The sequence below is a fragment of the Neofelis nebulosa genome, chromosome 7, assembly GCF_028018385.1.
Source record: "Neofelis nebulosa isolate mNeoNeb1 chromosome 7, mNeoNeb1.pri, whole genome shotgun sequence".
NCBI lineage: Eukaryota > Metazoa > Chordata > Mammalia > Carnivora > Felidae > Neofelis > Neofelis nebulosa.
Window position 1 is genome coordinate 89021393 of NC_080788.1, and position 26878 is coordinate 89048270.

General features: G+C 37.7%; 2 protein-coding genes across 4 annotated transcripts; one reads left to right on the plus strand and one right to left on the minus strand.

Moving 5' to 3' along the window:
- Positions 1-1781: 1781 nt before the first annotated feature.
- Positions 1782-16983, minus strand: TRAPPC6B (trafficking protein particle complex subunit 6B). Of its 3 annotated transcripts, none has more exons than XM_058738898.1 (6): positions 16859-16983; positions 8561-8628; positions 7467-7584; positions 6095-6178; positions 4202-4295; positions 1782-3232 (listed from the first exon to the last, which is right to left on the minus strand). In XM_058738898.1, exons 1-6 carry the CDS (start codon positions 16862-16864, stop codon positions 3201-3203), a joined length of 402 nt encoding a protein of 133 aa, XP_058594881.1. In that variant the 5' UTR covers positions 16865-16983; the 3' UTR covers positions 1782-3200. The 3 variants fall into 3 exon arrangements, with proteins under 3 accessions (XP_058594881.1, XP_058594879.1, XP_058594880.1); XM_058738896.1 differs by lacking the exon at positions 16859-16983 and adding an exon at positions 13301-13695; XM_058738897.1 differs by lacking the exons at positions 1782-3232; positions 16859-16983 and adding exons at positions 3658-3836; positions 13301-13698.
- A 189-nt stretch (positions 16984-17172) lies between these two features.
- On the plus strand, positions 17173-24260 carry PNN (pinin, desmosome associated protein). Its single transcript, XM_058738890.1, has 9 exons — positions 17173-17376; positions 18048-18119; positions 18514-18582; positions 19073-19145; positions 19247-19341; positions 19506-19581; positions 20578-20733; positions 20816-20954; positions 21645-24260. Exons 1-9 carry the CDS (start codon positions 17264-17266, stop codon positions 23159-23161), a joined length of 2310 nt encoding a protein of 769 aa, XP_058594873.1. The 5' UTR covers positions 17173-17263; the 3' UTR covers positions 23162-24260.
- The last annotated feature ends 2618 nt before the right edge of the window (positions 24261-26878 follow it).

Here is a 26878-nt window from a genome sequence, read left to right on the forward strand (position 1 = left end):
TGCGAGAGAGAGACAGCACAAGAAGGGGAGGGGCAGAGAAAGGGAGACACAGAATCTGAAGAAGGCTCCAGGCTCTGAGCTGTCAGCACAGAGCCCGATGCAGGGCTCAAACACAGGAACTTGGAGATCATGACCTGAGCCAAAGTTGGACACTTGACTGACTGAGCCACCTAGGTGCTCCACTGATGTGCTCTTTTAAAGGGCAGATATGCACTTATGGCAAATATGGTATGCACTATATTTTCCCCTATTTTAACATTTTAAGTGTTTTCTGCCATGCAAAAATTTTTTAAAATTTTTGTCAACAGTTCTGTCTGCAGTAAAAAAATTAAAACACATTAACATGAAATCTACCTTCTTAAATTTTTATGTTTACAGTATTGTTAACTATATGCACATTGTTAACACAGATCTTAGAACTTTTTCATCTTGCATAAAACAAATCCTGTACTCCTTGAACAACTCCTAATTTCTCTTTCCCCAGCCTTGTCAACATGCTACTTTCTGCCTCTATGAATTTGACTACTTTGGGTACCTCGTAAAAGCAATAACCTGCTTTTTTTTTTTTTTTGGTCACTCTGTGACTGGCTTATTTCACTTAAGCATGTCCTTAAGGTTCATCCATGCTGGCATATGACAGGACTTTCTTCTTTTGGTTAAGGTTGAATAGTATTTCACTGAATGTATATACCATATTTTCTTTATCCATTCATCTGTTAAAGGGCAAGTTGTTTCTACCTCTTGGCTATTGTGAATAACACAAGAGACAGGAGAGTTCAAATCTCTCTTCAAGTTCTTGACTTCAATCTTCTGAATAGTCACAAGCAGGATTGCTGCATCATACAGCAGTTCCAGTTTTAGTTGTTAATGGAAATTCCATAGTATTTTCCATAGGAGTTATATCATTTTACATTCCCACTAACAGGGCACAAGGGTTCTAAATTCTCCACATCCTTGCAAAAAATTTTTTTTTGGATAATGCCGTCCTAAAAGGTGTGAGGTGATATTATGGTTTCAATTTGCACTGGTGATTACTGATACTGAGCATCTCTTCATATACCTGTTGGCCATTTGTGTATCTTCTTTGGAGAAATATGTTTAAGTCCTTTGTCCATTTTTTAATTGGGTTATTTTTTTGCTATTGAGCTGTAAGAGTTCCTTATATATTTTAGGTATTAACCCCTATAGATACATGGTTTGCAAATACTTTTCCCATTCGGTAGGCTACCTTTTCACTCTGTTTCCTTTACGTATAGCAGCTATTAAATTTGATGTAGTGCCATTTTGTCTGTTTTTGCTTTTGTTGCTTGTTTTTGGTGTCAAATCCAAGAAAATATTGCCAAGACCAACATTATGAAGCTTTTCCTCTGTTCTACGAGTTTTTTGGTTTCAGGTCCTAAGTATCAGTCTATAATCCACTTTGAGTAAATTTTTATGTATGGTATAAAGTAAGGATTGAATTTCATTTTCTTGCATGTGGATATCCAATTTTCCTAACAGCATTTGAAGAGGTTATTAATTTTTTTACTATTTTCCTTTATAACACTGTACATTTTTTTAAAAGTCCTTCTCTACTACAAGATGATAAAACTAATATCTTCTTTAGTACTTTAGGGTTTTATCATTTTACATGTAAACCTTTAAGTTCTTCTCTTCCCTCCCTTCCTGAGAGAAAAAGAAATTCAATTCTCCTGTATTGTTTTTTGTATAACCTAACTCTCCTTGCCTCAGCTAGAAGAGACTTCTTTTTGACTACAAGTAACAAAATACAGAACCAAAAGTGGATTGAACAATATAAGGAATTTATTATCCCATGTAACAAAAAGTCCAAAGGTAAAGCAGTTCCAGGATTGGTTAATTCAGAAGCACAATAAAGGTGCTTGCTATTGATGCATCCTGCTATCCTCAATGTGATGACTTTCATCTTCACGCTTGTCTTCTCTTGGTTATCAGATGGAAGAGGAGATGATAGACACACTAGATGAGCACTGACCCAACCCACTGAATAGACATTGTCCAATAAATGTTGGTGTGACTAAGCCAATTATCCACCCCTCTGCTCTTGGGAAATAGTAATTAGGGAATAAAAATAAGGATGTTAGAACCTTCACCAGTCCTTCCACACATGGGGAAAAAAGGTGAAAGTCAAAACTGTAACAGGAGTAAGTATAAAATTCCTTCCTAAAATGCCTAATAGTCTTTGGCCCTGGAGTCACTGAATTCACATTTAAACTAATCTATATTACACTTTAATTACATTAATGGAGTTCTCAAGGACTGAATTCTATTAAAGTAAAATTAAGGACTAAATTCTGTTAAAGTAAAATGAATTTTTTGCAATTTAGGCGGTTAGATATAGTATATATATGTATCACACACATAATACACAATGTATATAAAATTTTCATAGGCATAAAAATTCTTAAAAGAAATAAATTATAATAAAATAAAAAATGTTTAGTGTATTGTTTGCTTTTCTTAAATAACTAAAAGAAATTCATAAAGCAAAACTGAAATTTGCTCATTTTTACAGAAATGATTCTGACTAATACATACTTTTTTAAATTAAAAAAAAGTTCATAATGTTTTATTTATATTTTTGAGAGAGAGAAAGAGAGCATGTGCGCATGTGCTAGTGGGGGAGGGGCAGAGAGAGAGGGAGACACAGAAGCTGAAGCAGGCTCCAGGCTCCGAGCTGTGAGCACAGAGCCCAACGCAGGGCTTAAACTCATGAACCACGAGATCATGACCTGAGCCAAAGTCAGACACTTAGCCAACTGAGCCAACCAAACACCCCTGATGCATACCTTTCTTAATGCTAATTTATCAAACCCTGAGTTGTGCTTTTCTATCTGTGGTTAAATACATACCAGTCTGAGCAAATATGAATGTTTAAAATAAGGGTTCTAAATCTTGGGGTTTAGTTGTTTGAAATCAGGTTTTCATTCTGAATAGTTTTAGTAAAATCTATGTTATGGTAGAATGTGTCTTTATCTGCTTTAACTTGGTCTGTGTTAAATTAATAAAATACAATCTTACTCCTGGTTAAGAGTGCATCTTTCATTACATAAATTAGCAAATAGCTTATATCAATACAAATGTCCAACAATGTAATTAAATCATTGCTACTTGAAATACTTCATACACGAATAATTTATCTCTTTACACTGTTGAAGGCTTGCCTTGCATTTCAGTATGTTTTAGAGCTTCTGTATCATCACCTGAAATTTACCTAAAAAAAGAAAAATGAAAAATCATTCCTTGACTTACATACAAAGAAAACAAGCTTAAACATCAATTTTCTGTTCTATTAGAAAGTAGTTTCAATGGAGAAACCTGCTATGTCAAACAACTTTTCACACTTTTCACAATACTCAACAAAGCAAATTTCATTTTTATGAGGTGATTATTTGTTTTGTGAATAGATAGGTGTCTGCTCCTCCTCTTTGTGATTCCTACCTTTTGGATATTTCACTGCTAATTATCATTGTGAATAAAAAGGAAATACAATGATGCTCAAGTCAATTTTATTCTTGGTTGGTAGCTCTGGTGAAAATATCTTTGGAAAGGAGTTTAGCAATAAAAGACTAGTTGGCTTTATATAGCTTTATATATAATAGATGTACTCTAGAAAACTTCAGTGTTTATTTTTGAGATAGAGAGAGAGAGAGAGAGAGAGCGAGCATGAGCGGGGGAGGGGCAGAGAGACAGGGACAGAGGACCCACGCTGACAGCAGAGAGCCCAATGTGGGGCTTGAACTCACGAATCACGAGATCATGACCTGAGCCGAAGTCGGACGCTTAACCGACTGAGCCACCCAGGTGCCCCTAGAAAACTTTTTAAAAAAGACATTTTCAATACTATAGGGCAATTTGCTATCTTAAAAGAATAATGCAGAAATTTTTCCTTTAAAAGTTAAGAATCATCACATAAGCTGTCTTATAAATTTGGACTACTTTAGCCTACTTTCTTAAATCATTACCATTATAAATTTTAAAATCTTTGAATATGAATATAGGGATGCTACATGTTACTACATTAAATGTTAAAATTGGTAAAAGTAAAACAAAATGGTTTTAGCATTTTAAATTTCCTCTAAGTTAACTCTAAGTTAACAAAAACAAACAAACAAAAACCACCAGACTTGAAAAATAATCACTAAAAATAATCACATTTTTAAGAAATGTGAATTCAACTTACAGGCAGGCATTGAAGACACTTCAGCCGTTACAATACTTTTTATCCCCAAGTTTGATAAGCCACCTCTGATTAAGCCACAGGTAAATGCCAAATACTGAAAGGAAGAAAAATGTAAAGAATATTAAGGATTTACTAAGAAAGCAATGCTATTGATAAATACGACACTGAGTCAAGCCTTCCTATTAATAAGTCATTGCTGTTTAAAAAAAGGTAGTGGAAGAATTTTTTAAATTATTGAAAATAATGATTGTTAAAACAAGTTCCCAGCTTCCTGGCAACTAAACCATGGACACGTGACTTGGGTGCTCCAGTCACAGACTCTGAATCTAGAATGAGTGAAAAAACAACCTGGAAACAGGTTATAATTAGTTCTAGAGGCAGCAAACGTGGCTGGTGTCTGTTAGTGCAAAGGTCTCTAACTAGACCCTGCCTGAGGAGTGACTTGGGCTGTCTTTCTGGCTGCCCTAACCTTCTACAGTTCTTGCCTGTTTTCTGAGCTTTCTCATCAATTCTGTATGTTTTTTTCCCCTATTCAATCAGAGTTGGTGTCTGCTTTCTACAACCAAGAATCTTGATTTGTTCAAGACTTACAGCCAATCTGCTATAACAAAGAATTATCCCATTCAGAATCTCAACAGTACCAACGTGGGAAACCCTGTCATATGGAAACAAAAAAAAAGGGAATGGGGCTGAGCTACAGCACAGAAAGCCAGATAAAAACAGGAACCAAAAAATAAATTATCCAAGGAATTTTTGATTATGCACATGTTTGTACTGTATGACAGCCAATAACACAATATATCTATGAATAATATAGATAATGTTATAATTACATAAATGGGTACTGATCAGTAATTAAATCTGGAGTCATGAAATTTTGACCTAGAAGGGACTTTAGAGATTGTTAATAATATAGGTACTATTATAACCAACTTTATTAATGTGGGAATTAAGGTCCAAAGGGGGCTATATAACTTATCCAATGTCACAAAACTGTAAATTGCATAGTTTAAAATTTAGATTTATTTGGTTCCAATTGCATGCTCTTTCCACTATAACTATAATGCTTTTGTTAGATAATTTATGTACAGATAAATGTTTACAGATAAATAATAGCTCATACTGCCCCAGATATTTTAATCATCTCAAAAGAACCCTTACATTAAACTTGTCAGCTTTAATATATCTGCTGATCTACTTATTGATTCCTACCTGAGATTTAAAAACAAAAACTAGACAAAACACAGAAACACAGATATACTTAACACAAAAAACGTATTCTTAGAAACACGTTAATAACAGGGAAAAATTTTTAAGTTTATTTATTTATTTTGAGAGAGAGAGTGCACATGCAGGTGCGAGCAGGGGAGGGCAGGGAGAGCGGGAGAGAGAGAATCCTAAGCTAGCTCCACACTGACAGCACGAAGCCCTATGCAGGGCTCAATCTCATGAACTGCGAGATCATGACCTGAGCCAAAATCAAGAGTCAGATGCTTAACCAAACTGAGCCACCCAGGCGCCCCTCAAAAAATTTTTAATTAGCTAAAGGATATTATAAATATAAACTCAGGTGAGTAGTTTTGCACAGTTAATACCAGTTTTATAAGTTTGACTATCTTTTCTGATACACCTATGCTAAATTCAAGAATCTAACATTAATCTACCTTTCAATGGCATTTTGTTATAGTGTTTCATTAGTCATCATAAGCCTACTCAGCTATTGGTTAACACAGATTATTTTAGTATGATGAACACCTGTCTCCTATTTCACAGAAAAGCACTTAAACAAAAAAAAAAAAACAACTTTAAAACCTATTTTAAATTCAAAACTCTGTTGTGGTTGACATCGTACTCTTCCCTATGAAAATCCCAATCTTCTATTCCATTAAATACCTTAGATGCATGTTCTAAATACTGTTTTCCTGCAGACATCTGAGTAAGCAGACGAAATTTGTTGTCCTGAAGTACATAGATGCCCTGTTTCAAAAACAGAAAAAACATCCAGAGTCAATGTATGCTGTAGTCCTTAAAAATTTTCTCCTCACAACAATTAAGAGTTTTTTAAGTTATTAAAACTCTCCTTTCCATTGGTCAAATTTCTTTAAATGAAAGAGTTTTGCAGTGTGTAGGCTGAAGAATTGTTGAGAACTTTATAAAGCTAATATTTATTGAAAGATTTAAGATACTGTAGATACAAAGATGCAAAAGATAGTTCCTACCCTTAAAGAACTCAAAGGAATCAGAAATACATGTCCAGGTGGAATTAACAGTTATATATTATTAGCTCATATCTAGAAAGCCAATAACCAAATTCAATTCCTCTCATTAGCATTTCAATACTTACAAGGTAACACTATTATTGTTATATAAAAAAATGAAAAGTACTGGTAACTACTAGATACATTATTTTCATTTTCTAATATTTAATCAAAATGCCAAATCCACTCTAAAATATTTCCTTGAGTTTTATAAATCTATTTAAATGCATAATTTTCCACGCAATCTATTAAATTTTATCTATTATATTTTTTTCTTAAAATTTTTTTTAATGTTTATTTTTGAGAGAGACAGAGTGTGAGTCGGGGAGAGACATAGAGATAGAGAGAGAGAGAGAGAGAGAGAGAGAGAGAGAGAGAAGGAGGGAGGGAGAGGGAGAGGGAGAGAGACACACAGAATCCGAAGCAGACTCCAGGCTCTGAGATGTCAGCACAGAGCCTGATGTGGGGCTCGAACTCACAAACTGTGAGATCATGACCCAAACTAAAGTCGGAGCTTAACCGACTGAACCACCCAGGTGCCCCAATCTATTAAATTTTATTTAACAAATTATTTTAATAGAAAAATGACCAACAATGCAACAAATAATGCAAGAGTTACTTAAATATGCTCTATAAATTAGACATCAGAAATTACTCTAAAGACAAACATGATATATTTGTGGTTCTACATATAATCACCATTAAGTAATGATAACTAAGGAACCAAATCCTAAAACCTTTATCATTCTGACATTCTGCTACTTTTTAAAACTTAAGATAATGTTTTTATTTGGGGGAAAGAAACAGCTATCATTACTGATAACTATCTATTTGTTCTTATATACTGTATCCTATTAGAGAAAAAAAATCATGATGTATTAATAACATGTAAGAGAAACATTTCAAAGTTGACTAGAAATTATTTTAAGTTTTATATAATAACTAAAATAGGACATTTATATTAAGTCAAAGGACTTTAAAAAATAGGCCTTAATTTGTCTAAATACCTGATGATTTGTCCTTAGATTGTCAATTTGTTTCTTGAAGACTGTAGTCCAAAAATCTTTACAAATGAACTTCATGATATCTAATTCATCCTTGAACCTGGCAGTATCTTTTGTAAACCTAAAAAGATCAACTAAAAGTAATCAGTATTTTTCCTCCAAAGAAAGCAGGAGGGTCACATTATTCACTAATTTTGAAATGCCAGAACAGCACTGAACATTTATTGATGGTCACAAAGTGATAAGCACCAAGCAAAGGAGATCTCATCTCAATTTACATTCTGTTATGCAATTACAGTATGAAAATTAGTCTAACAGCAAGCTGCAATTTTAAGTAAAATTAATTCTAGAACATTAAAAAAAAAAAAAGCTGAGCATAATCATGGTATTGTTATATAAAATATAACCAGAGTTCAGCTATTCAAATAATGAGAAAGGAATAAGACCTTAAGACTGGATCTATAAATTGAAAAATTAGTACATACATTAACATAGACTCTAAAGAATTTCCATCCCTTGCATTTAAACAAAAATCCATTTAGGTTAAAGAACCTACTAGACCTTAAGTAAAAAAGGCAGCAAGATTTTATTATTTATTTTAATAAGCTTTTAAAAAATGCTTATTTATTTTTGAGAGCGCAAGCAAGGAAGGGGCAGAGAGAGAGGGAGGCAGAGAATCCCAAGCAGGCTCCAAGATATCAGTCCCACACCCAACGCTGTCAGCCTAGCACCAACATGGGTCTTGAACCCACAAACTGTGAGATCATGACCTGAGCCAAAATCAAGAGTTGGACACTCAACCAACTGAGCCACCCAGGCACCCCAAAAATGCAACAAGATTTTAGACAGTACACCAAAGTTTTTAGGAAAAAAGTCTAAAATACAAATATATATTTTCTTCTGATATTAAAAGTTTTAACCGAGTTAAAATGGCATCAGAACTAAAGAGAAATTTCAATCTGTGAGTTAAAGAACACAGGATAAATAAAATTTAGAAATTAAAATTAAAGTACTTCAAATTTTATGCAATCTTTTGAAATGGATCATCTTTGTTTATAACCTACCTGGAAGAAAATTTTCAAATCCATACTGCTCACCTTTCTATCAATCCTTGTCCCACTCGAAACCCCATGTTTTCCAGCTTAGTAATACAGCGTCCATTTTCCTATTTTAAAAAATAATTGTTTTGAATATTTTTAGAATACCAAAATATCAGTATTCAAAAATTGTTTTAAGATGCCGACTAAAAATATGAAAGTACTTATACTTTTTTTACTAAAATATTCTAAGAAAAAGTGAATTATAAGTTATATTTCAATTTTCTTAGTACTAATCATTTCATAAGGCAATAAGGTAAACAGGGAACTGTTACCACTTCTCAGAAACGCCAAAGCCTCTGCCTAATTACTCCCTCTACACATTTTTTTTTTCCATTTTCAACTATTCTTCTCTCCTCAGTTATAGAAATGAAGTCAAAGTATCACCTTTCCACCAGTCACTCCCTTTGGGCGGTCATTAAATTCTATTGTTCCTGGCTTCAAAATGTCTCTTAGAGTCATCCAAGCTTTCCAGTCCTCAATGTGTCTTAGTTGATGATCCCACCATCCTATGTCAGAAATCATGCAATTGCTTTGTTTTTTCTTTGACAACCTCATCCGGTCTTCAGACTGTAAATACTACCGCTATGCTGAAGACTCTCAAAATCCTCTGGATCATTTACAAAGTTCTCTACAATCCAGATTTCTCTACCCCTCAGGTCTCAACTTTCTACTTTTCTTCACTCACATGGGCTCTAGCTACACTGTTCTTACTGTCCTTGAATATGCCAGGCATGCTCCCACCTCAGGGTTCCTGCATGGGCAACTCTTCTTCCAGATATCCACATGACCAATTCCCTAGCTTCAAGTCTTCACTCACATGTCACCATCTCATGAGGTCCATCCCCACCCCCCCGCCCCGCCCCGCTTTTTCAGGTGTACAATATAATCATTCAACAATTCTAATAGATTACTCACCACAATAAGTGGTGCTCACCACAATAAGTATATTCTTAATCATCCTTATCCATTTCACCCATCCTCCCACCCACCCACCCACATCAGTGAGGCTCTTTTTTACTATCTTCTTTAAAACTAAATTATTCCCCTTCGGAAATTCTCTATTCTGATGATTCTCAAAGCGTGCCCCAAGACCAGCAACATTAGCATCAAAAGCTGCAAATTCTGAAACCCAGTGTAATCTGTGTTTTAAAAAGCCCTCTAAAAGTAGGGTGCCTGGCTGGCTCAGTAGGTAGAGCATATGACTCTTGATCTCAGGGTTGTGAGTTCCAGCCCCATGTAGGTGATAACTGATGCCCTATCCCATTTCTCTGCTTAATTTGTCTCCAAAGAACTTCTTTCATCATTTAACATACTATATACTTTACTAATTTCACATTGTCCATGTCCCTCTATCCCCACCCTCTGCTAGAATACAGCTCCAAGATGGCATGGATATTTATATAATGGAGCCTGTTTCCACTTCTTAGTGGAAGTGGAAACTTCCATAGGCCTCATTATTTGCTCAACTTTTTTTTAAGGAACCATGTATTCTACTAATGAGGTTGTGACAACTAAATCTGTACTTTTATAGTACAGACTTCATGGGACAGAGCCATCTAGAGTTCCCACAGTTTCCTCAAATAAGGCATATTCAAAATGATATTATTTTAATGTCCTCCTCCTGTGCTGCCTCTAAAATTCCTTAACTTCATTAAAAGAAACCACTTCATTACCCCAACCAGAAAACTGCCATTTACTTTACCTCTTTATTCCCAACCTTCCACATGCACTGCAGTCCTACGAAGCCTATTATCTACATGCTTTCAAAATCCATCTCTCTCTATCCTTACTATTTAAGTTAGCCCTTCTCTTTTCCCTACTGGTTTCCAGTTAGTGCCTTCCAAATTACCTCTTTGTTTCTAGTTTTTTCTTCCTTTGATTTACCTCCTATATTTCTGATATAGACTTTCTAAAAAACAAATCAGGTTATTTCTCTATTGAACCTTTTAACACCCTCTCCTCTTTCTTCAAAATAAAGTTCAACTCCTTAGCATGGCATTATGTGCCTTTCCTTAAATGATCCTGGTTAGTTAACCAGATTTACTAACAGCCATATATCCACAAACATCTCTCCTTCTTCCACTCTGAAATTTCTGCAGCAACTCCAGAGTTCCATGCGCATCCACGCCTTAGCACATGCTGTTCCACAGACTATACATCCTTTAAATTCAGTTCAAGTATCACATTCTCCCAAAAGCCTTCCTTGACACTCCTTTGGGTCCTATGCTGTCATAATGCTCGGCACACAAATATACTATCACAGTCATTCGTTTTTCAGTTATTCTCCCAACTCACTTCAAAACATGTTCAGGTGAGAACAAACAAGCATGCTCAGGTAGAATAAGTAACCCATAAGTTTTGTGGAACAATACGTTTTTTGTAGAATCACCCAAGAGTATGCTGATTAGCAGGAACTATGTTTATGTAGACATTCTCAAATACTATGATCACATAAGCTTTTCAATTATGCCCTAGTAAATACCTCCTGATTTTGCTACTTGTTCATTCACTTTGGCATCTGTGAATGCTCACTAGTGGGTACCAAATTTTTAAAGAAAATTAAACTTGAGAATATTTTATTCTCTATTAACCTTTTAAAAAATCTATTCTCCATAAATTGGTAAATGTCCAATTACGCCATTTTTAAAAATTTAATTCCTCTCCAAGCATGGTTTGAAAATCATTGATTTGAAGGGTAAAAACTACTGGTTCTTTATTTCACTTCAAAGTTTATTTATTTTATTTATTTAAGCAATCTCTACACCTAATGTGGGGCTCAAACCCACGACCCGGAGATCAAAAGCCACGTGCTCCACCAACTGAGCCAGTCAGGCACCCCCCTTTATTTCACTTCAGAATTTAATGACTTCATCTCTGAAAAGGTACATAAAAACTACAGCTTAATGTCAGGATTACGTGTCTTTCTTTTACATTTATTATGAAAAATCTGAAATACACTCAAAGTAGAGACACTAACACAATGAACCATCATACACCTAGATTCCAACATGGATTCTAGTCTTCACAGCCACCTAATTTTTTTTTTTTTTTTTAACCAGGCTCCAAGCCCAAGTTTGAACTCAGGACCTTGAGATTAGGAATCACATACTGTATGGACTGAGCTAGCCAGGCACCTCTGCTACGTAACTTTTAAAAATCCTTTTGGCTTATATGTACTTTCAATTCCTTACTGTAAACAAAGTGCAATAGGAAAAGAAAGGTATTATTAGTTTATTCATTTATTTTTAAAGTAGTTTGTGTATTTGCTTATTTATTCATTTATTTTTAAAGTAGTTTATTTGCTTGCTTATTTATTTATTAATTATGTATTTAGCTTCATGCTCAGCACAGATCCACAGGGCTTGAACTCATGACCCAAGATTTTGTTTTAATGTTATTTTACTTATTTACGTATTTATTTATATACTTATTTTATTTCATTTTTTGAGAAAGAGAGAATGCACGAGGAGAGGAGCAGAGGGAGACAGAGAAAATCCCAAGCAGGCTCCATCCACGCTGAGCTTTCACTCCTATACTTAACTGAGTCCTTGAGATTCTACCTCTTATTTTACAAACCATTCTCTCTTCTGTCTTAATTCAGATCTTCATCATCTCCTGCCTGGACCCCTGAATTAACAACTCTTCTCACTACAAAGATCCTCTCTCTCTAACCTAAACACGGGATTATCTTCCTAAAATGCAAATGGACCATGTCATTCCCCTCTTTAAAAATTCTCCACGGAGAAGGTCAAATTCTTTAATCATACAGGACTCTTTCCAGCTTCAGCTTTTAACACTTCTTACTCTCCAATCATTCAATTTAATCACAGTGAAATATTTAAGCATAAATACACACACTCTTTCATACATCTGTGTCTTTACTTTTGCCCACTTTCCACCCATCTTTATCAACAGCATTATACAAAGAGCTTCTGACTTGAGCATGACTTAGAAATATCTCATTTTTAATAATCATTACAACTCCATGATTCTATTCCTAATTACTACCCAATACATTAATTATTCATTGAACCCCTATTCCCCAGTAACTATGATCTTATCTAGCACAGTGTCAGGCTCACAATACACCTGATAAATATTTTCTGAATGAATCAGTGAATGAATGAGGATTCCCACATATTAGAGGTAACCTCCAGGAAAATGAAGTCACTGTTTCGTTCATTACTATACTCCCAACACACAAAACCACCTCTGACACATAAGGGCACTAGATAACATTTTTTTAAATTAAATTTGTTTCCTAATTATAGTAACGCCTGCAAACTTTCCTTTAATCTTAAATCTCATTAGCCTTCTGTCTTCAAGAACGGTGAATACTGAGGGTTACAGAGAGGGGATAGGGGTTGATTCTCAAGTATGTCCAGTGGTAGTGCTGGAAGTGACAGAATTAAGTAGGGGTGCCAAAATCAGCGTTGCAATGAACCCTGCCATAAATCATGGTAGCAACAAGGCTAAAAGTAAGAAATTTTGTGACCTGCAGGAATCAGCTGTGGGCCTGGACCCAAAAAAAGTGTCAAACAGAAAATACGAAAGAGAAGAGGATTAAAGACTGAAGACAGCTCACAGGTTCTAGTCTTAGGATACTTGGAGGTGGACCAGTTTGTCTACACTTCGGGAGGTTTTGGGTGGCGATAGAACAGGGATTGAAGGAAAGAACTGAGAAGAAACAAAAAGTGTCACCGCGAAAGGACCTCAAGGGCCTGTGGGAGAACTCACCACCTCCCCCTGCTCCGCAGACTTGTACACTCCAGAAACCATCTCGTTATGTAGAAGCAAAAACAACGCCTCGTCCGCCATTTCCTGCTTATTCTTCCAAGCGCAGAGTTTAGGCTCCCGTTTTGGCCGGGCTCAAGGGTTCCGGCTAGCGCCTGAGCGATTTGCACTGTGGCGCCGCAGCTCCTTCAGTCCACAGCCGGTCCCTGGTTGCTAGGAGACCAGGAATTCGCTCCGTTTCCCCAAGGCTGCTACAAGAGTGAGGCCGGTACCGGGGCGAGCCCACCCCAGGGCCAACAAGCCCTCAGGCCCAACGACGGAATCTGACAGCAGCCGGAACCAAACTGAGTCAGCGGAGACCCTATCTGGCCCCTGGGCGGGGGGCGAAAATCAACTTCCGGTCCCCTCTACCCCGGCATTCCGCCAGCTCTATGATCACAGAGTTCCTTTTCCGTGCTGAACTCCTCGCGTCCCCATAGGGTAAAGGTTCCTCCTCCAGACGATATCGGAGGCGGGGGAGAGAGGGAGCAGCATAAAATAAATCAAAAGGAGCTCCCGCTGCCGTCCGTGTGTTACCGAACTATGTGTTAGAACTGACAAGAATTAGCTTCATCAAAAGCTTTTATTTTTGCCACATGTTCAATAGGGAGAAAAGTTGTAAAAAAAAAAAAAAAAAGTGAATAAATCATTTTTTCAGGCTACAAAGTTTAGATATATTGAGAAATTAGCCCAACCCATTGTGAATTAAGCCTGGGTATGCAAAAAGATTTAGAGTCATTATGGCCACAAGGAAGTTTACTGGGAGTGGGGTATAAGGGTCAAACGGGATGAAGTAAGCAAAGAACAGGACGTACTTGAAACAAAATACAGGGGCACCTGGGTGGCTCAGTTGGCTAGTGGGACTTCAGCTCAGGTCATGATCTTGTGGTTCCAGACTCTGTACCGGACAGCTCAGAGCCAGAAGCCTGCTTCTGATTCTGTGTCTCTCTCCTGTCCCTCCTCAGCTTATGCTCTCTGTCTCTCTCTCAAAAGAAATAAAAATTAAAAAAAGAAGAGAAAGAGGAAGAAGAAAAAAAAAGCAACTTCACTGTGAGAAGTAGTTCATAAGAATCTACGGCAGATGTGGGATTTAACTACTACACAGATGCAAATACATAGCTAGATCATCTGCACCTCTTAAATTTTGGCAAATTCTGGCTTAAAAGTGTTGCTTAGCTTGTGATTGTTTCTTTACTTAGTAATTCACAAGGAATATTTTTTCCCCCAATTAATGTTTCCCCCAAATTAACATACTGAGTTTTCTCAAGTTGTTAACAATAACCTCTCAATTCTCCATATTCTTCCACAGATATTTAAGATCATGTTCCATAATTAGAATTATGGCAGTTTTTTTCTTTCTTTCTTTTTTTTTTTAAGTAGTTTTCATGCCCAGTCCAAAGCCCAGCACAGGGCTTGAACTCAGGACCCTGAGATCAAGACCTGAGCTGAGATCAAGTCAGAAGCCTAACTGACTGAGCGACCCAGGTGCCCCTGGATCAGTTTTTAGAGCATCACATAAAAATTCCACCTAAGCCTTTGAAAACACTGTTAGAAAGAAAACCACAGGCCCAAAATGGAGTCATTTATGTTAGGCCCCTCACCAAACTGGAGCTTACCTCCACCAGAAATGTAGTCTTAACTGGTTAGTTACGAATATTTCTGGCCAGCACCAATAAGGTAATCTGTCACAGAGGCCCTCTCTAACCCCCAAAGATAGATGTAGTAAGCCACTTTATAAGCCCTTTTGTCCCCAAAGGAAGGTGACCTCACCTCAAATAATCCTTTTTTTGTTTATGACTTCCTTGTCCTACCTCTAAAAATCTTTCTCTTTTTGTAGCCTTTTGGAGCTCCCCCTCTGCTTGCCAGATGGGATGCTGCCCAATTCATGAATCAATTAATAAAGCTAATTAGATCTTTAAAATTTATTGTTTAGTTTTTGTTATTTAACAATAGTAGTGAATTTCAAAGATTATTTTGCAACCATAATCTTACTTTTTCCAGCACTAATATTTCCATATATGAAATCAGGTCCCTTATGTCCTGACTGCATTCTCCCTTCATCACCACCATCAATTGTTGAATTGTCCAGAATCCTAATATTAGGTCCTATGGAAGTAGGAACAGATCCTATGTTTTTGGTTGCCTCTAAAAGCATTTTCTCATGGGGGCACCTGGGTGGCTCAGTCAGTTGAGCATCTGACTTCAGCTCAAGTCACAATCTCTCAGGGCTCTTGAGTTTGAGCCCCACATTGGGCTCTCTGCTGTCAGTATAGAGCTTGCTCCAGATACTCTCCCCCCTCCACTCTGTCCCTTCCCCGCTTGCACTCTCCCAAAAAATATTAAAAAAATAAAATAAAAGCATTTTCCCATGTAAACATTGTTACATTTGGTGGTTAGGATCTACTATTACCACAATCTTATGCTTCATGTTCAATCTATTACACAGCCTTGTAGTAAGGATCATTGGATACTAAGTATGTTTACAATCATAATTAATTTATTTATCAACCCTTATCCCATTTATCCAGTTTTACTTTTTTTTCCTATAGCACTTGTCCATTTCTAACATGTTTTGTAATTTACTTATGTTTATTGTCTGTCTCCAAGCTCCTTGAAGACAAAGATCTTTTTGCACACTATGCAAGTACCTAGAAAAGTGCCTGGCACATAGTAAGTGCTCAGCAAATACTTACTGAATGAGTGAATGAGTTACATGAATGATTTTTGCTCCTTGAAGAGCCTACAAACTCCACAGAAGCAGGAACCACAGCGATCTTGTTCTAGGTTTTATCTTCAGAGCCTGGATTACTGGTGATGCTCAATAGGAGCTTTTAAAGAGACGAATTAAAATGGTAACTAGAGTTAAATAGTGTTGTCTAATGTTTGGTGCAAGGTTGATGCCCAGCTAACAGACGATGAGAACCAAGGTAATTTATAACACTGTTTCTTGGGGAAATGTTTTCTGAGCTGTAATTTGTAAATGTATTTCTGGAACAAAACAGTTCTCATGTTGGCTCTGTACACGGAGCAGAACCACGAGCTAGAAGACACTGTCGTACACACACAACTAACAATAGGGCCGCTACTCCAGACCCCATCTTAAACCGGTTGTATAGGCCGGGTGTAGAGGATACCTGCAGTCTTTTCGTCGGTATTTTCATCTAGTATACCCTTGCAGAGGGTCTGATCAGACACTGATTCTCAGCTGGCGTGACCTAGAGATAGTTACAGTATCTACTGATTCAATTTCCTTATCAGTAATAACAGGCAGTTTATTCAAGCTTTTGGTTTGTGAGGGACAAATTATGTAAAACGTTTCATTTAGTATCGAACAAAATAATTGTTAGCTATTACGATTAATGATTTTTCAAGTTCATTTTTTGCTTCCCTCATTTTGGTTTAATCCAATGAAGGGAGGACTGCGCCACCCCTCCAACTCCTCTCTGGGCATGCGCACCAACAGAATGGCCGCACCCTTTCCTAATCTGATCATTTACTGGAGAGAGGGTTAAATAGACTCGCCTCCATCTCACTGATGTGATTAGGTGGTTAAAACGATACAGAGCACGTCATACCACAGGTTAAAAGGGCTGGAAAACTCTGTGCGCCGCGCCACAAGAGCAGGTCTGTGAGCCGGCGTCTTCGAGGACCCAGGAACTCTCAAACGCGCCCCTGCTCTGCGCTAGAAGCGGGGCCCCACCACCCGCTTCTAATTGGGGAGGGAGGCAACCACCTAGAAGACTTTTCATTGGCCCCGAGCCACAGAGGCCGTCAGCTTCTCCCCCTTCCGGACGCTGAGTGGTTGAGGCCGAAAAACAACGCCTATAGTCATTGGCTGGGCCCTGCTGTCAGTCCTCTCGCGTCTCGCAGCGCGACACAGCCAGGCGCGGCCTGTAGAGCAGTCTGGAAGCCTGCTGCAGAGAGAAGATGGCGGTCGCGGTGAGAACTTTGCAGGAGCAGCTAGAAAAGGCCAAAGAGAGCCTAAAGAACGTGGATGAGAATATTCGCAAGCTCACCGGACGGGATCCGAATGACGTGAGGTAAGAGGTGGATGAGAAATGCCGGGTCCGAGAGATAGCTAGCAAGCTGGGGTGAATTGGGGGCGGGAAGGGCGGCCAGCCTTGAGAAGACTAGAACATCGAGGCCTGTTCCCGGGACGGCGGTAGAACCCCGTCCTGGACGAGGTGAGGAGTCTCCCAGGTCCTCGACGTAGGTTTCGGGGCTCAGGTGCGCGAGGAAGGAAAGTGGGTCCTAGCCATGCCGGATGGCTTCCTGCCGTGTTGGAAGGCCCGGGCTGCCGATTCCCGCCCTCGGCCCTGCAGGCCGGGAACTGCAGCACAAAGCCCCTTCCCCATCCGGCGGCTACCCGCCCTGGTGCTGGTCCAGAGACCCTCCTGGGACGCGGGCCGCCGCCTCTCCCCCGCAGGCTTTTGCCCACGTGCAGCTTCCTTGGAGTTGGCGAAATTCGGGCCTGATCCAAGCTTATTAGTGGGTAGTGGCAATAAGGTAAATATAATTCCTGTGATGCTGGTTTTGTAAAAAACAAGGGAGTTAAAATAGTATTTCCTGTCTGGTTTCAAGCACGTGTATTTGAAACCGTGTTATTTGAACCTTTCTGGTCGTTTTTCTCTGATGTACCGCATCCGTGGAATGTGGGGTAACATCGAATAAGTCTACATGGTTTTCTTATTGGTTTGTAAATATCTTTTAGGCCTATCCAAGCCAGATTGCTGGCCCTTTCTGGTCCTGGTGGAGGTAGAGGACGTGGTAGTTTATTGCTGAGGTAAGATTTTCTTAGGACTTAATTTACGTGCTAAGATTGTACACACTTAATACTCAATTAAGTGTTGGTCTAAAGATTCGTGGTAGGGTCAATGTTAGAAATGTTTGTGTTTTGTTTAAAGCTGTGATCAGCTGTAGTTTTCCGTGTACTTGTCTTGGAACTTCATTTATATGTAAAACTAGAGACTGAAGAATACATTAACTACCAGCTTTGTGTAAACTTGGTTTATTTTTGTGGTTTTTAAAATAGTGCTAAAAAGCATCTTGGAGTGAATGCTTGTTTGTGGTTGCTATAATTAGAAGGGTTTTTTTTTTAAACTCAAATTGTCTTGCTAAAGGGAAATATCATTTATCTTAAATTTCAAGTGTTTTCTGTTGCACATTTTTAATTGCAGGCGTGGATTCTCAGATAGTGGAGGAGGACCCCCAGCCAAACAGAGAGACCTTGAAGGGGCAGTCACTAGGTACGTTGGAGGAAAGGTTCCGAAGACATTCTTGTATGCTCTTTTCTGAGGTAGCATGTAAGTTTAAGTATTTAATAAATACTGTTCTATTGTGTTAGAGTTGAGCAGTATACCACTTCCCTTGATTCTGTTCCCTTTACGTTTGACTGAGCTAAGCCGATGTCCCTCAGAACTCAGTTCTTCACTAACAATAACAGACATTTTACCAAAATAAAGATCATGAGAAGAATAAGATTGAGAAAATAGTTTGTGCCACTTTTTTGCTTTGTACTATAAAAATTTAACCAGTTGAGAAACACAGGATATCAATATTTGCATTAAGCATTGGTGACACATTTTATCCTTTTACTACCAGAGGATAGAGTAGAATGGGATGGAGACTGATAAAATGAGGCTTCTAGAAATAAGTCATAATAAAAATAATCACTTGACCTTGGTATGCACTTAAATCAAATTTTAAAATTTGGCCTTTAAAATTCTTCTATGTTAGGCTGGGCGGGGAGCGTCGGACAAGAAGAGAATCACGCCAAGAAAGCGACCCAGAGGATGATGATGTTAAAAAGGTAACTGAGATCAAAAGAACTTTCTATACCATCTTAGTATGTTTTGGAGTGCCACCCTTGAATATGCTTGTTAAATTACTGAGATTTGTTTTCTCCTGCAGCCAGCTTTGCAGTCTTCAGTTGTAGCTACCTCCAAAGAACGCACACGTAGAGACCTTATCCAGGATCAAAATATGGATGAAAAGGGAAAGCAAAGGTATCTTTAGTTTTTTATGTGTGAGAAAATTCCTGTCAAATAATGCAATTTTAGGAAAATTTATCTTTAAAAATTGTTCAAGTGCCTGTAGTATGTTTCCTTTAGGAAATGGTGAGCTTAAAAGTGGAACCTACTGAAATTGAATTTTTCTTTCTGTTCTTTAGGAACCGACGAATATTTGGCTTGTTGATGGGCACTCTTCAGAAATTTAAACAAGAATCCACTGTTGCTACTGAAAGGGTATTTACAATTTTCCTTTGCTTCCTTTAAGTTATCAAAGTAGTTTATTACATGTTTTGAAAAGAGTGGAAATGCTCTTGAGACTGAATTGTAAGCCTAAAATGAAGCTGAGAAAAAAACTTATAAAATGTTCTGAATTTGTTATATTTTTAGCTGGTCTCTTTTTGAGGTCCTGTGAAGTAACAGAATGAACTTCTCTTTATAGAGCCAAGAGCCTTGGTCTGTGACTGAGGAGAATTGGGTTCTGATCCCAGCTCTACAACAGTCTTATTTTGTGGTCTTGGAGAAGACTTGTCATTCTTTAGGCCCCAAAGTACTTTCTTTCAAACAAGGGAGTGGAACTCAATCAGCATTGTAGTTCACTAATTTCACATAGCACTCTGGAAGTAAAAGCCTAAACATTCCCTGCCGTCCACAGTTTGTTTAACTATGCAATCTTGGTAGAAGTTTTTGTTTTATTAAACCTACAAAACTGTGTCCTTGGTGTTGAACACCCAAGTTATTCTCAAGGGAGAACTGTGGTGGAAAGGGAGATAACAATTCAGTTATAGATTAATAAAGTTCTATTATAGCTTTTATATGTTAACTTCCCTAGAGAATATAAAAGGCTTCAAAGCATCATGTTCAAAAATAGGATGTCCCTTCTGTCACATTCTTTGATTCGGGAGAAAGAATAACTAAAGATAACTTACAAAGACAGTGCTCTTCTTTTTTAGGTTAATTATGAAAGAACCTTATCTAAAAGTTAAGTTAAATGGAACAGTTATTGATAGTATGGCTAATGTCCATGGTATTTCAATTTTTAAATGGAAAGGCTTCAGTCTGCCTTTCATGAAAGAGAAATTGGGATTAGCTTCAAATGCTAAGTACTAAGTTTGATTTAGCTGGTATCCTGAATTGCAAATATGAAACCTATACAGATAACTTACTAAAATAGTAATGTTTCATATAATCACGGTATGTAATAAGTTGTTAAAGATAATCGCTTATTTTCAGCAAAAGAGGCGCCAGGAAATTGAACAAAAACTTGAAGTGCAGGCAGAAGAAGAAAGAAAACAAGTTGAAAATGAGAGGAGAGAACTGTTTGAAGAGAGGCGTGCTAAACAGACAGAACTGCGGCTTTTAGAACAGAAGGTTGAGCTTGCGCAGCTGGTGAGTAGTAGTTCGGAATTGGAATTCTAAGATTGGTAATCCTTCATGTTTACAAAAACCTGACCTTTTACCTTTTCTTTAGCAAGAGGAATGGAATGAGCATAATGCCAAGATAATTAAATATATAAGAACTAAGACAAAGCCCCATTTGTTCTATATTCCTGGAAGAATGTGTCCAGCTACCCAAAAATTAATAGAAGAGTCACAGAGAAAAATGAATGGTAAGTGTACATGTAGAGATACAGTGAAATTTTCTTAACGAATAAGGTGATACACTCAATGTATACATGTATCCTGTAATTGTGTATCAGTAGTGTTTTTGTTTTTTTTTTAAAGATTCTGTGAGATCGTAATGGGTTTGAAGCAGGAGTGTTTAATTTATGATGGAGTTTAACCTGAAACTTACCATGTTTTAGGCAGTATGTACATAGATTTCTTAGGTGTCTGAATGAAAGGATTTCTTTTTAGCCAGATATAAATGCTAATGAAGCAAGACAAAAGTGAACATTGATGTAATCCATAGAGCACACATGGAAGGATAGACACTACTGAGATGGTGATTAGATGATTAGTGTTTTTCTGGGATCAGAAAAATTAATGCATGATATGATAGCATAAAAATGATTGTATTTCAAACAAAATTTCTCATCCAGCATGAAGTAAAATGGCAAAAAATTGTTTTGTTTTTCCATCAGTTGGATAATGTGTAGTTGCCTACTGATAATAGGTTTTTGGGGGGATCTTTGCGTCATTTTATGTCAATTTGTAATTACTTGCTATAATCAGTCTTGTGTCGTTATCTCTTTACAAAAAGACATTTAGATAAAGCTTGATGACAATTTGTGACTAAATGTCAAATTGTGAGTTTGAGGATTTTTAATTATTTATACATGTATGTTTTTACCCTTCAGCTTTATTTGAAGGTAGACGCATCGAATTTGCAGAACAAATAAATAAAATGGAGGCTAGGCCTAGAAGACAATCAATGAAGGAAAAAGAGCATCAGGTGGTGCGTAATGAAGAACAGAAGGCGGAACAAGAAGAGGGTAAGGTGGCTCAGCGAGAGGAAGAGTTGGAGGAGACAGGTAATCAGCACAATGATGTAGAAATAGAGGAAGCAGGAGAGGAAGAGGAAAAGGAAATAGGTATAGTTCATAGTGATGCAGAGAAAGAACAGGAGGAGGAGGAACAAAAACAGGAAATGGAGGTCAAGATGGAGGAGGAAACTGAGATAAGGGAAAGTGAGAAGCAGCAGGATAGTCAACCTGACGAAGTTATGGATGTGCTAGAGATGGTTGAGAGTGTCAAAAATGTAATTACTGAGCAGGAGGTAATGGAAATCAATCAAGTTGAAAGTGTAGAACCTTCAGAAAATGAAACTAGCAAAGAACTGGAGCCAGAAATGGAATTTGAAGTTGAGCCAGATAAAGAATGTAAATCTCTTTCTCCCACGAAAGAGAATGCGTGTGCTCTAGAAATGGAAAATGAGCCTGAGGAGAAAGAAGAGAAAGAATCTGAGCCTCAGCCTGAGCCTGTAGCTCACCTCCAGCCCCTGCCTCAGCCTCAGCCCCAGCCCCAGCCTGAGCCTCAGCTTCAGCCTGAGCCCCAGCCCCAACCCCAGCCTCAGCCCCAGCCCCAACCCCAACCCCCGTCCCAACCCCAGTCCCAGCCCCAGTCCCAGCCCCAGCCCCAGTCCCAGCCCCAGTCCCAGCCCCAGTCCCAGCCCCAGCCCCAGCCCCAATCCCAAGCAGTACTCCAACCTCAGCCTCTTTCTCATCCTGAGACTTTGCCATTAGCTGTTTTACAGCCACCAATTCAGGTTATTCAGGAGCAAGGGCATTTACTATCTGAAAGGAAGGAGTTTCCTGTGGAATCTGTAAAACTCACTGAGGTGATGGTAGAGTCAGTCTTAACAGTACATCCAGAGAGCAAGAGCAAAACCAAAACTAGGAGCAGAAGTAGAGGTCGAGCTAGAAATAAAACCAGCAAGAGTAGAAGTCGCAGCAGTAGCAGTAGTAGTTCCAGTAGCAGCTCAACCAGTAGCAGCAGTGGAAGCAGTTCCAGCAGTGGCAGCAGTAGCAGTCGAAGTAGTTCCAGTAGCAGCTCCAGCACCAGCGGCAGCAGCAGCAGAGACAGTAGCAGCAGCACTACTAGTAGTAGTGAGAGTAGAAGTCGGAGTAGGGGCCGGGGACATAATAGAGATAGAAAGCACAGAAGGAGCGTGGATCGGAAGCGAAGGGATACATCAGGACTAGAAAGAAGTCACAAATCTTCGAAAGGTGGTAGTAGTAGAGATACAAAAGGATCAAAGGATAAGAATTCTCGGTCCGACAGAAAGAGGTCTATATCAGAGAGTAGTCGATCAGGCAAAAGATCTTCAAGAAGTGAAAGAGACCGAAAATCAGACAGGAAAGACAAAAGGCGTTAATGGAAGAAGCCAGGCTTTCTTAGCCTATTCTTTGCAGCAGAAGATTTCTTGATGAGTAAAAGGATTACCTTTCCTTGTAAGGAGGATGCTGCCTTAAGAATTGCATGTTGTAAAAAATCTTTTTGGAAAATACAGACTGTTTGTTTACCAGACATTCTTGTACTTTTTGCATAATTTTGTAAGAGTTATTTATCAAAATTATGTGAGGTTCCAAAATATGTAAAAATAATAATAATAAAAAAAGATTAACATCCCTTGTCATCTTTTTTAAATAATCCTATACTCTTCAGTAAGAATCTGTATATTTTAATAGGTAAATCTTTAAGTCTGTTCCCTTCTAATTCTGTACCATACTTTGCTTTTGTAGAAATAAATGTGCATTTCTTTCATTAGTTTTGGGATGTCCTCGTTGACACTTGTATAATAAATACCCTCTTGATATCATTTTCAGCTTTTATCACTAGATACTGAACGTGATTAGAATGTCTTTGAAGGTTTCTTCGCTTTTACTTGCCTTAGATGATTATTTTGAGTTGTCAAAGTCAGATCTTTGCAGTTTTCAGGGGGAACATAGTTCTCGAAGTCATTTACTATTTTTTTCTAATCTCCCTTGTTATTTTAATCTAAGCATTTCCCCCTGTTTCTCATATATAAATCATATATTTGGTAGATAACTTAAAACAGTATAATTTGGTTGGCATTTTCTTCATGATTATGGGAGCATCATTCTTTTGTCTCCATGGCTACTTGTGTGATATAGCATATACATCTATTGAAGAAAATAATCACTTTGTAGGGGAGGGAGGTAGAAAAGTATACTCTAAACTTGGTTTTTGAGTTTGTGGTCTTGTCTTAACTTTTGTGTTGGCTCTAACTGAAACATGCCAATATGTGTTTTCAAGAGTTTTTGTTTAAGTATTGTATGAAAGTTTACAGAATGAAGGAAGTTCATCTACACTTGAATCTGTAAGCAAGATAACACACAAGTGTACCAAGTGATTAACTTTGTTGTTTTATCAATTTGTATGAATTTGGAGTATCTGTTGCCATTACTATACATGTGCAAATAAATGTGGCTTAGACTTGTGTGACTGCTTAAGACTAGTACTTGTATTAACTTTTTGATGCTTTTACACAAGAGAGCACTTTAATTGCAAATGGCCTTTGAGTTCATAACATCGACTAGTATTAGGCTTGACTGAATATTATTTCTTCCCTTGACAAGTAAATGGTGATGGTGAAAATGTTAATAAGTATTTCCAGCACTGTAAAAATATAAGAGGACATATTCAAGTACTCTAAAAAAAATCCCTTCTTGGAATAATTATGAAACAGTAAGTGAGTAGAACTTTTGAAACTGCAGAGCTAGCTACCTGCGTTCCTGGGCTAGTTTCCACCGAGTAACTTCATCCGGGGATTTTAATAATTTCTGGGATGCAGTATAAATTTTATCCTGTATAACATGATAAGGAAAAGGTTGGTAAAAATTTAAAAGGGATGACCGTAAATGTAACCTGGTTCTTAAAATCCTTATTAGATGAATCTAAAATAATTGTATGTATTAAGATCCTTTGTAAAAATTTTCACTCATTTTTACCTGGAAAACTTGAACACTTGTCATCATGCTTTTCAGGAATTAATTTTGGCTTTAAGCTCAGTTGTTGAAAGTGGTAATGGGGCTGTAATGCATGGAGAGAAAAAAAGATCTTTGGAATTTCAATTTTTAATTATCTTAAATTTTGATGTATGTATGTATATATATATATATATATATACACACACACACAATTCTATTTTAAATTCTTTTTTTTAACGCTTATTTTTGAGAGACAGAGAAGGGAGGGACAGAGAGAGAGGGAGACCACAGAATCCAAAGCAGGTTCCAGGTGGTCAGCGTGGAGCCCCATGCGGGCTCAAACTCACAAACTGCAAGATCAAGATCAGAGTCAGATACTTAACTGACTAAGCCACCCAGGCACCCCAAGAATTCCATTTTAAATTTTATAACTAGTGATATGCACTTCTAAATTGGAAGATTTTTTTTTTTTTTTAATGTTTTATTTGTTTTTGAGAGAGAGAGGGAGACACAGAATCTGAAGCAGGCTCCAGGATCTGGGCTGTCAGCACAGAGCCCAATGTGGGGCTTGAACTTGTGAACCACGAGGTCATGACCTGAACCGAAGTCAGCCACTTAACTGACTGAGCCCCCCAGGTACCCCTGGAAGACTTCATTTTTAAAACTGAAGGATTTTTTTTTTTTTTTTTGGTGGTGGTGGTGGGGGGTGTCTTTGATTTTTTGATGTTTCCAATTAATGCTTTGTCTTTAGAAGTGAAATTATATGGAATTTATTTTCAGAGAACCATGTAATTGGTTCCTTACAAAGATACAAGAAGAATGTAAAAGCAATGACAGTTTCCTAGGGAAAAGAGATAATGGGGTCCTCCTGTTAGATGTTATAAATTATTGTTAATGGAAAATTTAGAAGCAGAAGATGGATAGGGCTCAAGACTAAGGACTGAAATTAGTTTGGAGACATCAAAGGAGCTGTTTAGGAAACATCTTGATTAACTGAAATCCCAAGGTTTGCACATAGAAGATAATTTTATCTTCAGTGAGTTGTATTTCCAAATAGGGCTCATTTATGCACTATTTCTAGAACTCCAGTAAATACACAAATACACTTTAGTAATTACATTAAACAAATCCCACCAAAGTAATAAATTATAAATTGACATAAATTTGAAAGTAAAGCTACTAATGATTATATGGTGAAGTAACACGAACCAGTGTTTGTCAGAACAAGTCCTTAAAATGTTTTGGGGTTCAATTACTTAAAACATTTAAAAAAATTTTTTTTATTTTTGAGAAAGAGCAAGCAAGGGAGGCAGAGAAAAAGGGAGACAGAATCTGAAGCAGACTCCAGGCTCTGAGCTGTCAGCACAGAGCCGGACACGGGGCTTGAACTCAAGCCGTGAGATCATGACCTGAGTCAAAGTTAGCTGCTTAACCAACTGAGCCACCCCAGGTACCCCCCCCCCGCCCCCCCCCAAAAAGAACTTAAAATCCTTGAGTAAAGTCATAACCAGTTTTCCTTCTTGAGGTAATTCCATTAAAGCACTTAGCCTAGAAAACAAATTACATGGTTGGATCTTCGTACTAATAAGTCAGTGAAGAAGATTGCAACTTGATAAAAAATAAACCTGAGAAATCTGAAAATTTCTTAAATATTTTTATGTCCCCTAGCATTATCTTTTCCAAAAAATGATACTCAAATGCCTACAACTGCTTCCTATTGCCATTTGATTACTCTGATTTTTTTTTTAATTTTTTTAACATTTATTTATTTTTGAGACAGAGAGAGATAGAGCATGAACGGGGGAAGGTCAGAGAGAGAGGGAGACACAGAATCTGAAACAGGCTCCAGGCTCTAAGCTGTCAGCACAGAGCCCGACGCAGGGCTCGAACTCACGGACCGCGAGATCGTGACCTGAGCGGAAGTCAGACGCCCAACCGACTGAGCCACCCAGGCGCCCCTACTCTGATTTTCTTAAAATCACTACTTGCCATCACTGTCCACTTGCTTTATTTTCATAACATTTACCATTATATCATATAGTTAACATTGTACTTTGGTTTATTTGCTTCTCACTTGAATGCACGCTGGAGAACAAGGTTTTTAAAATTATTTTTAACCCATTGCTCTATTTCAAATAATT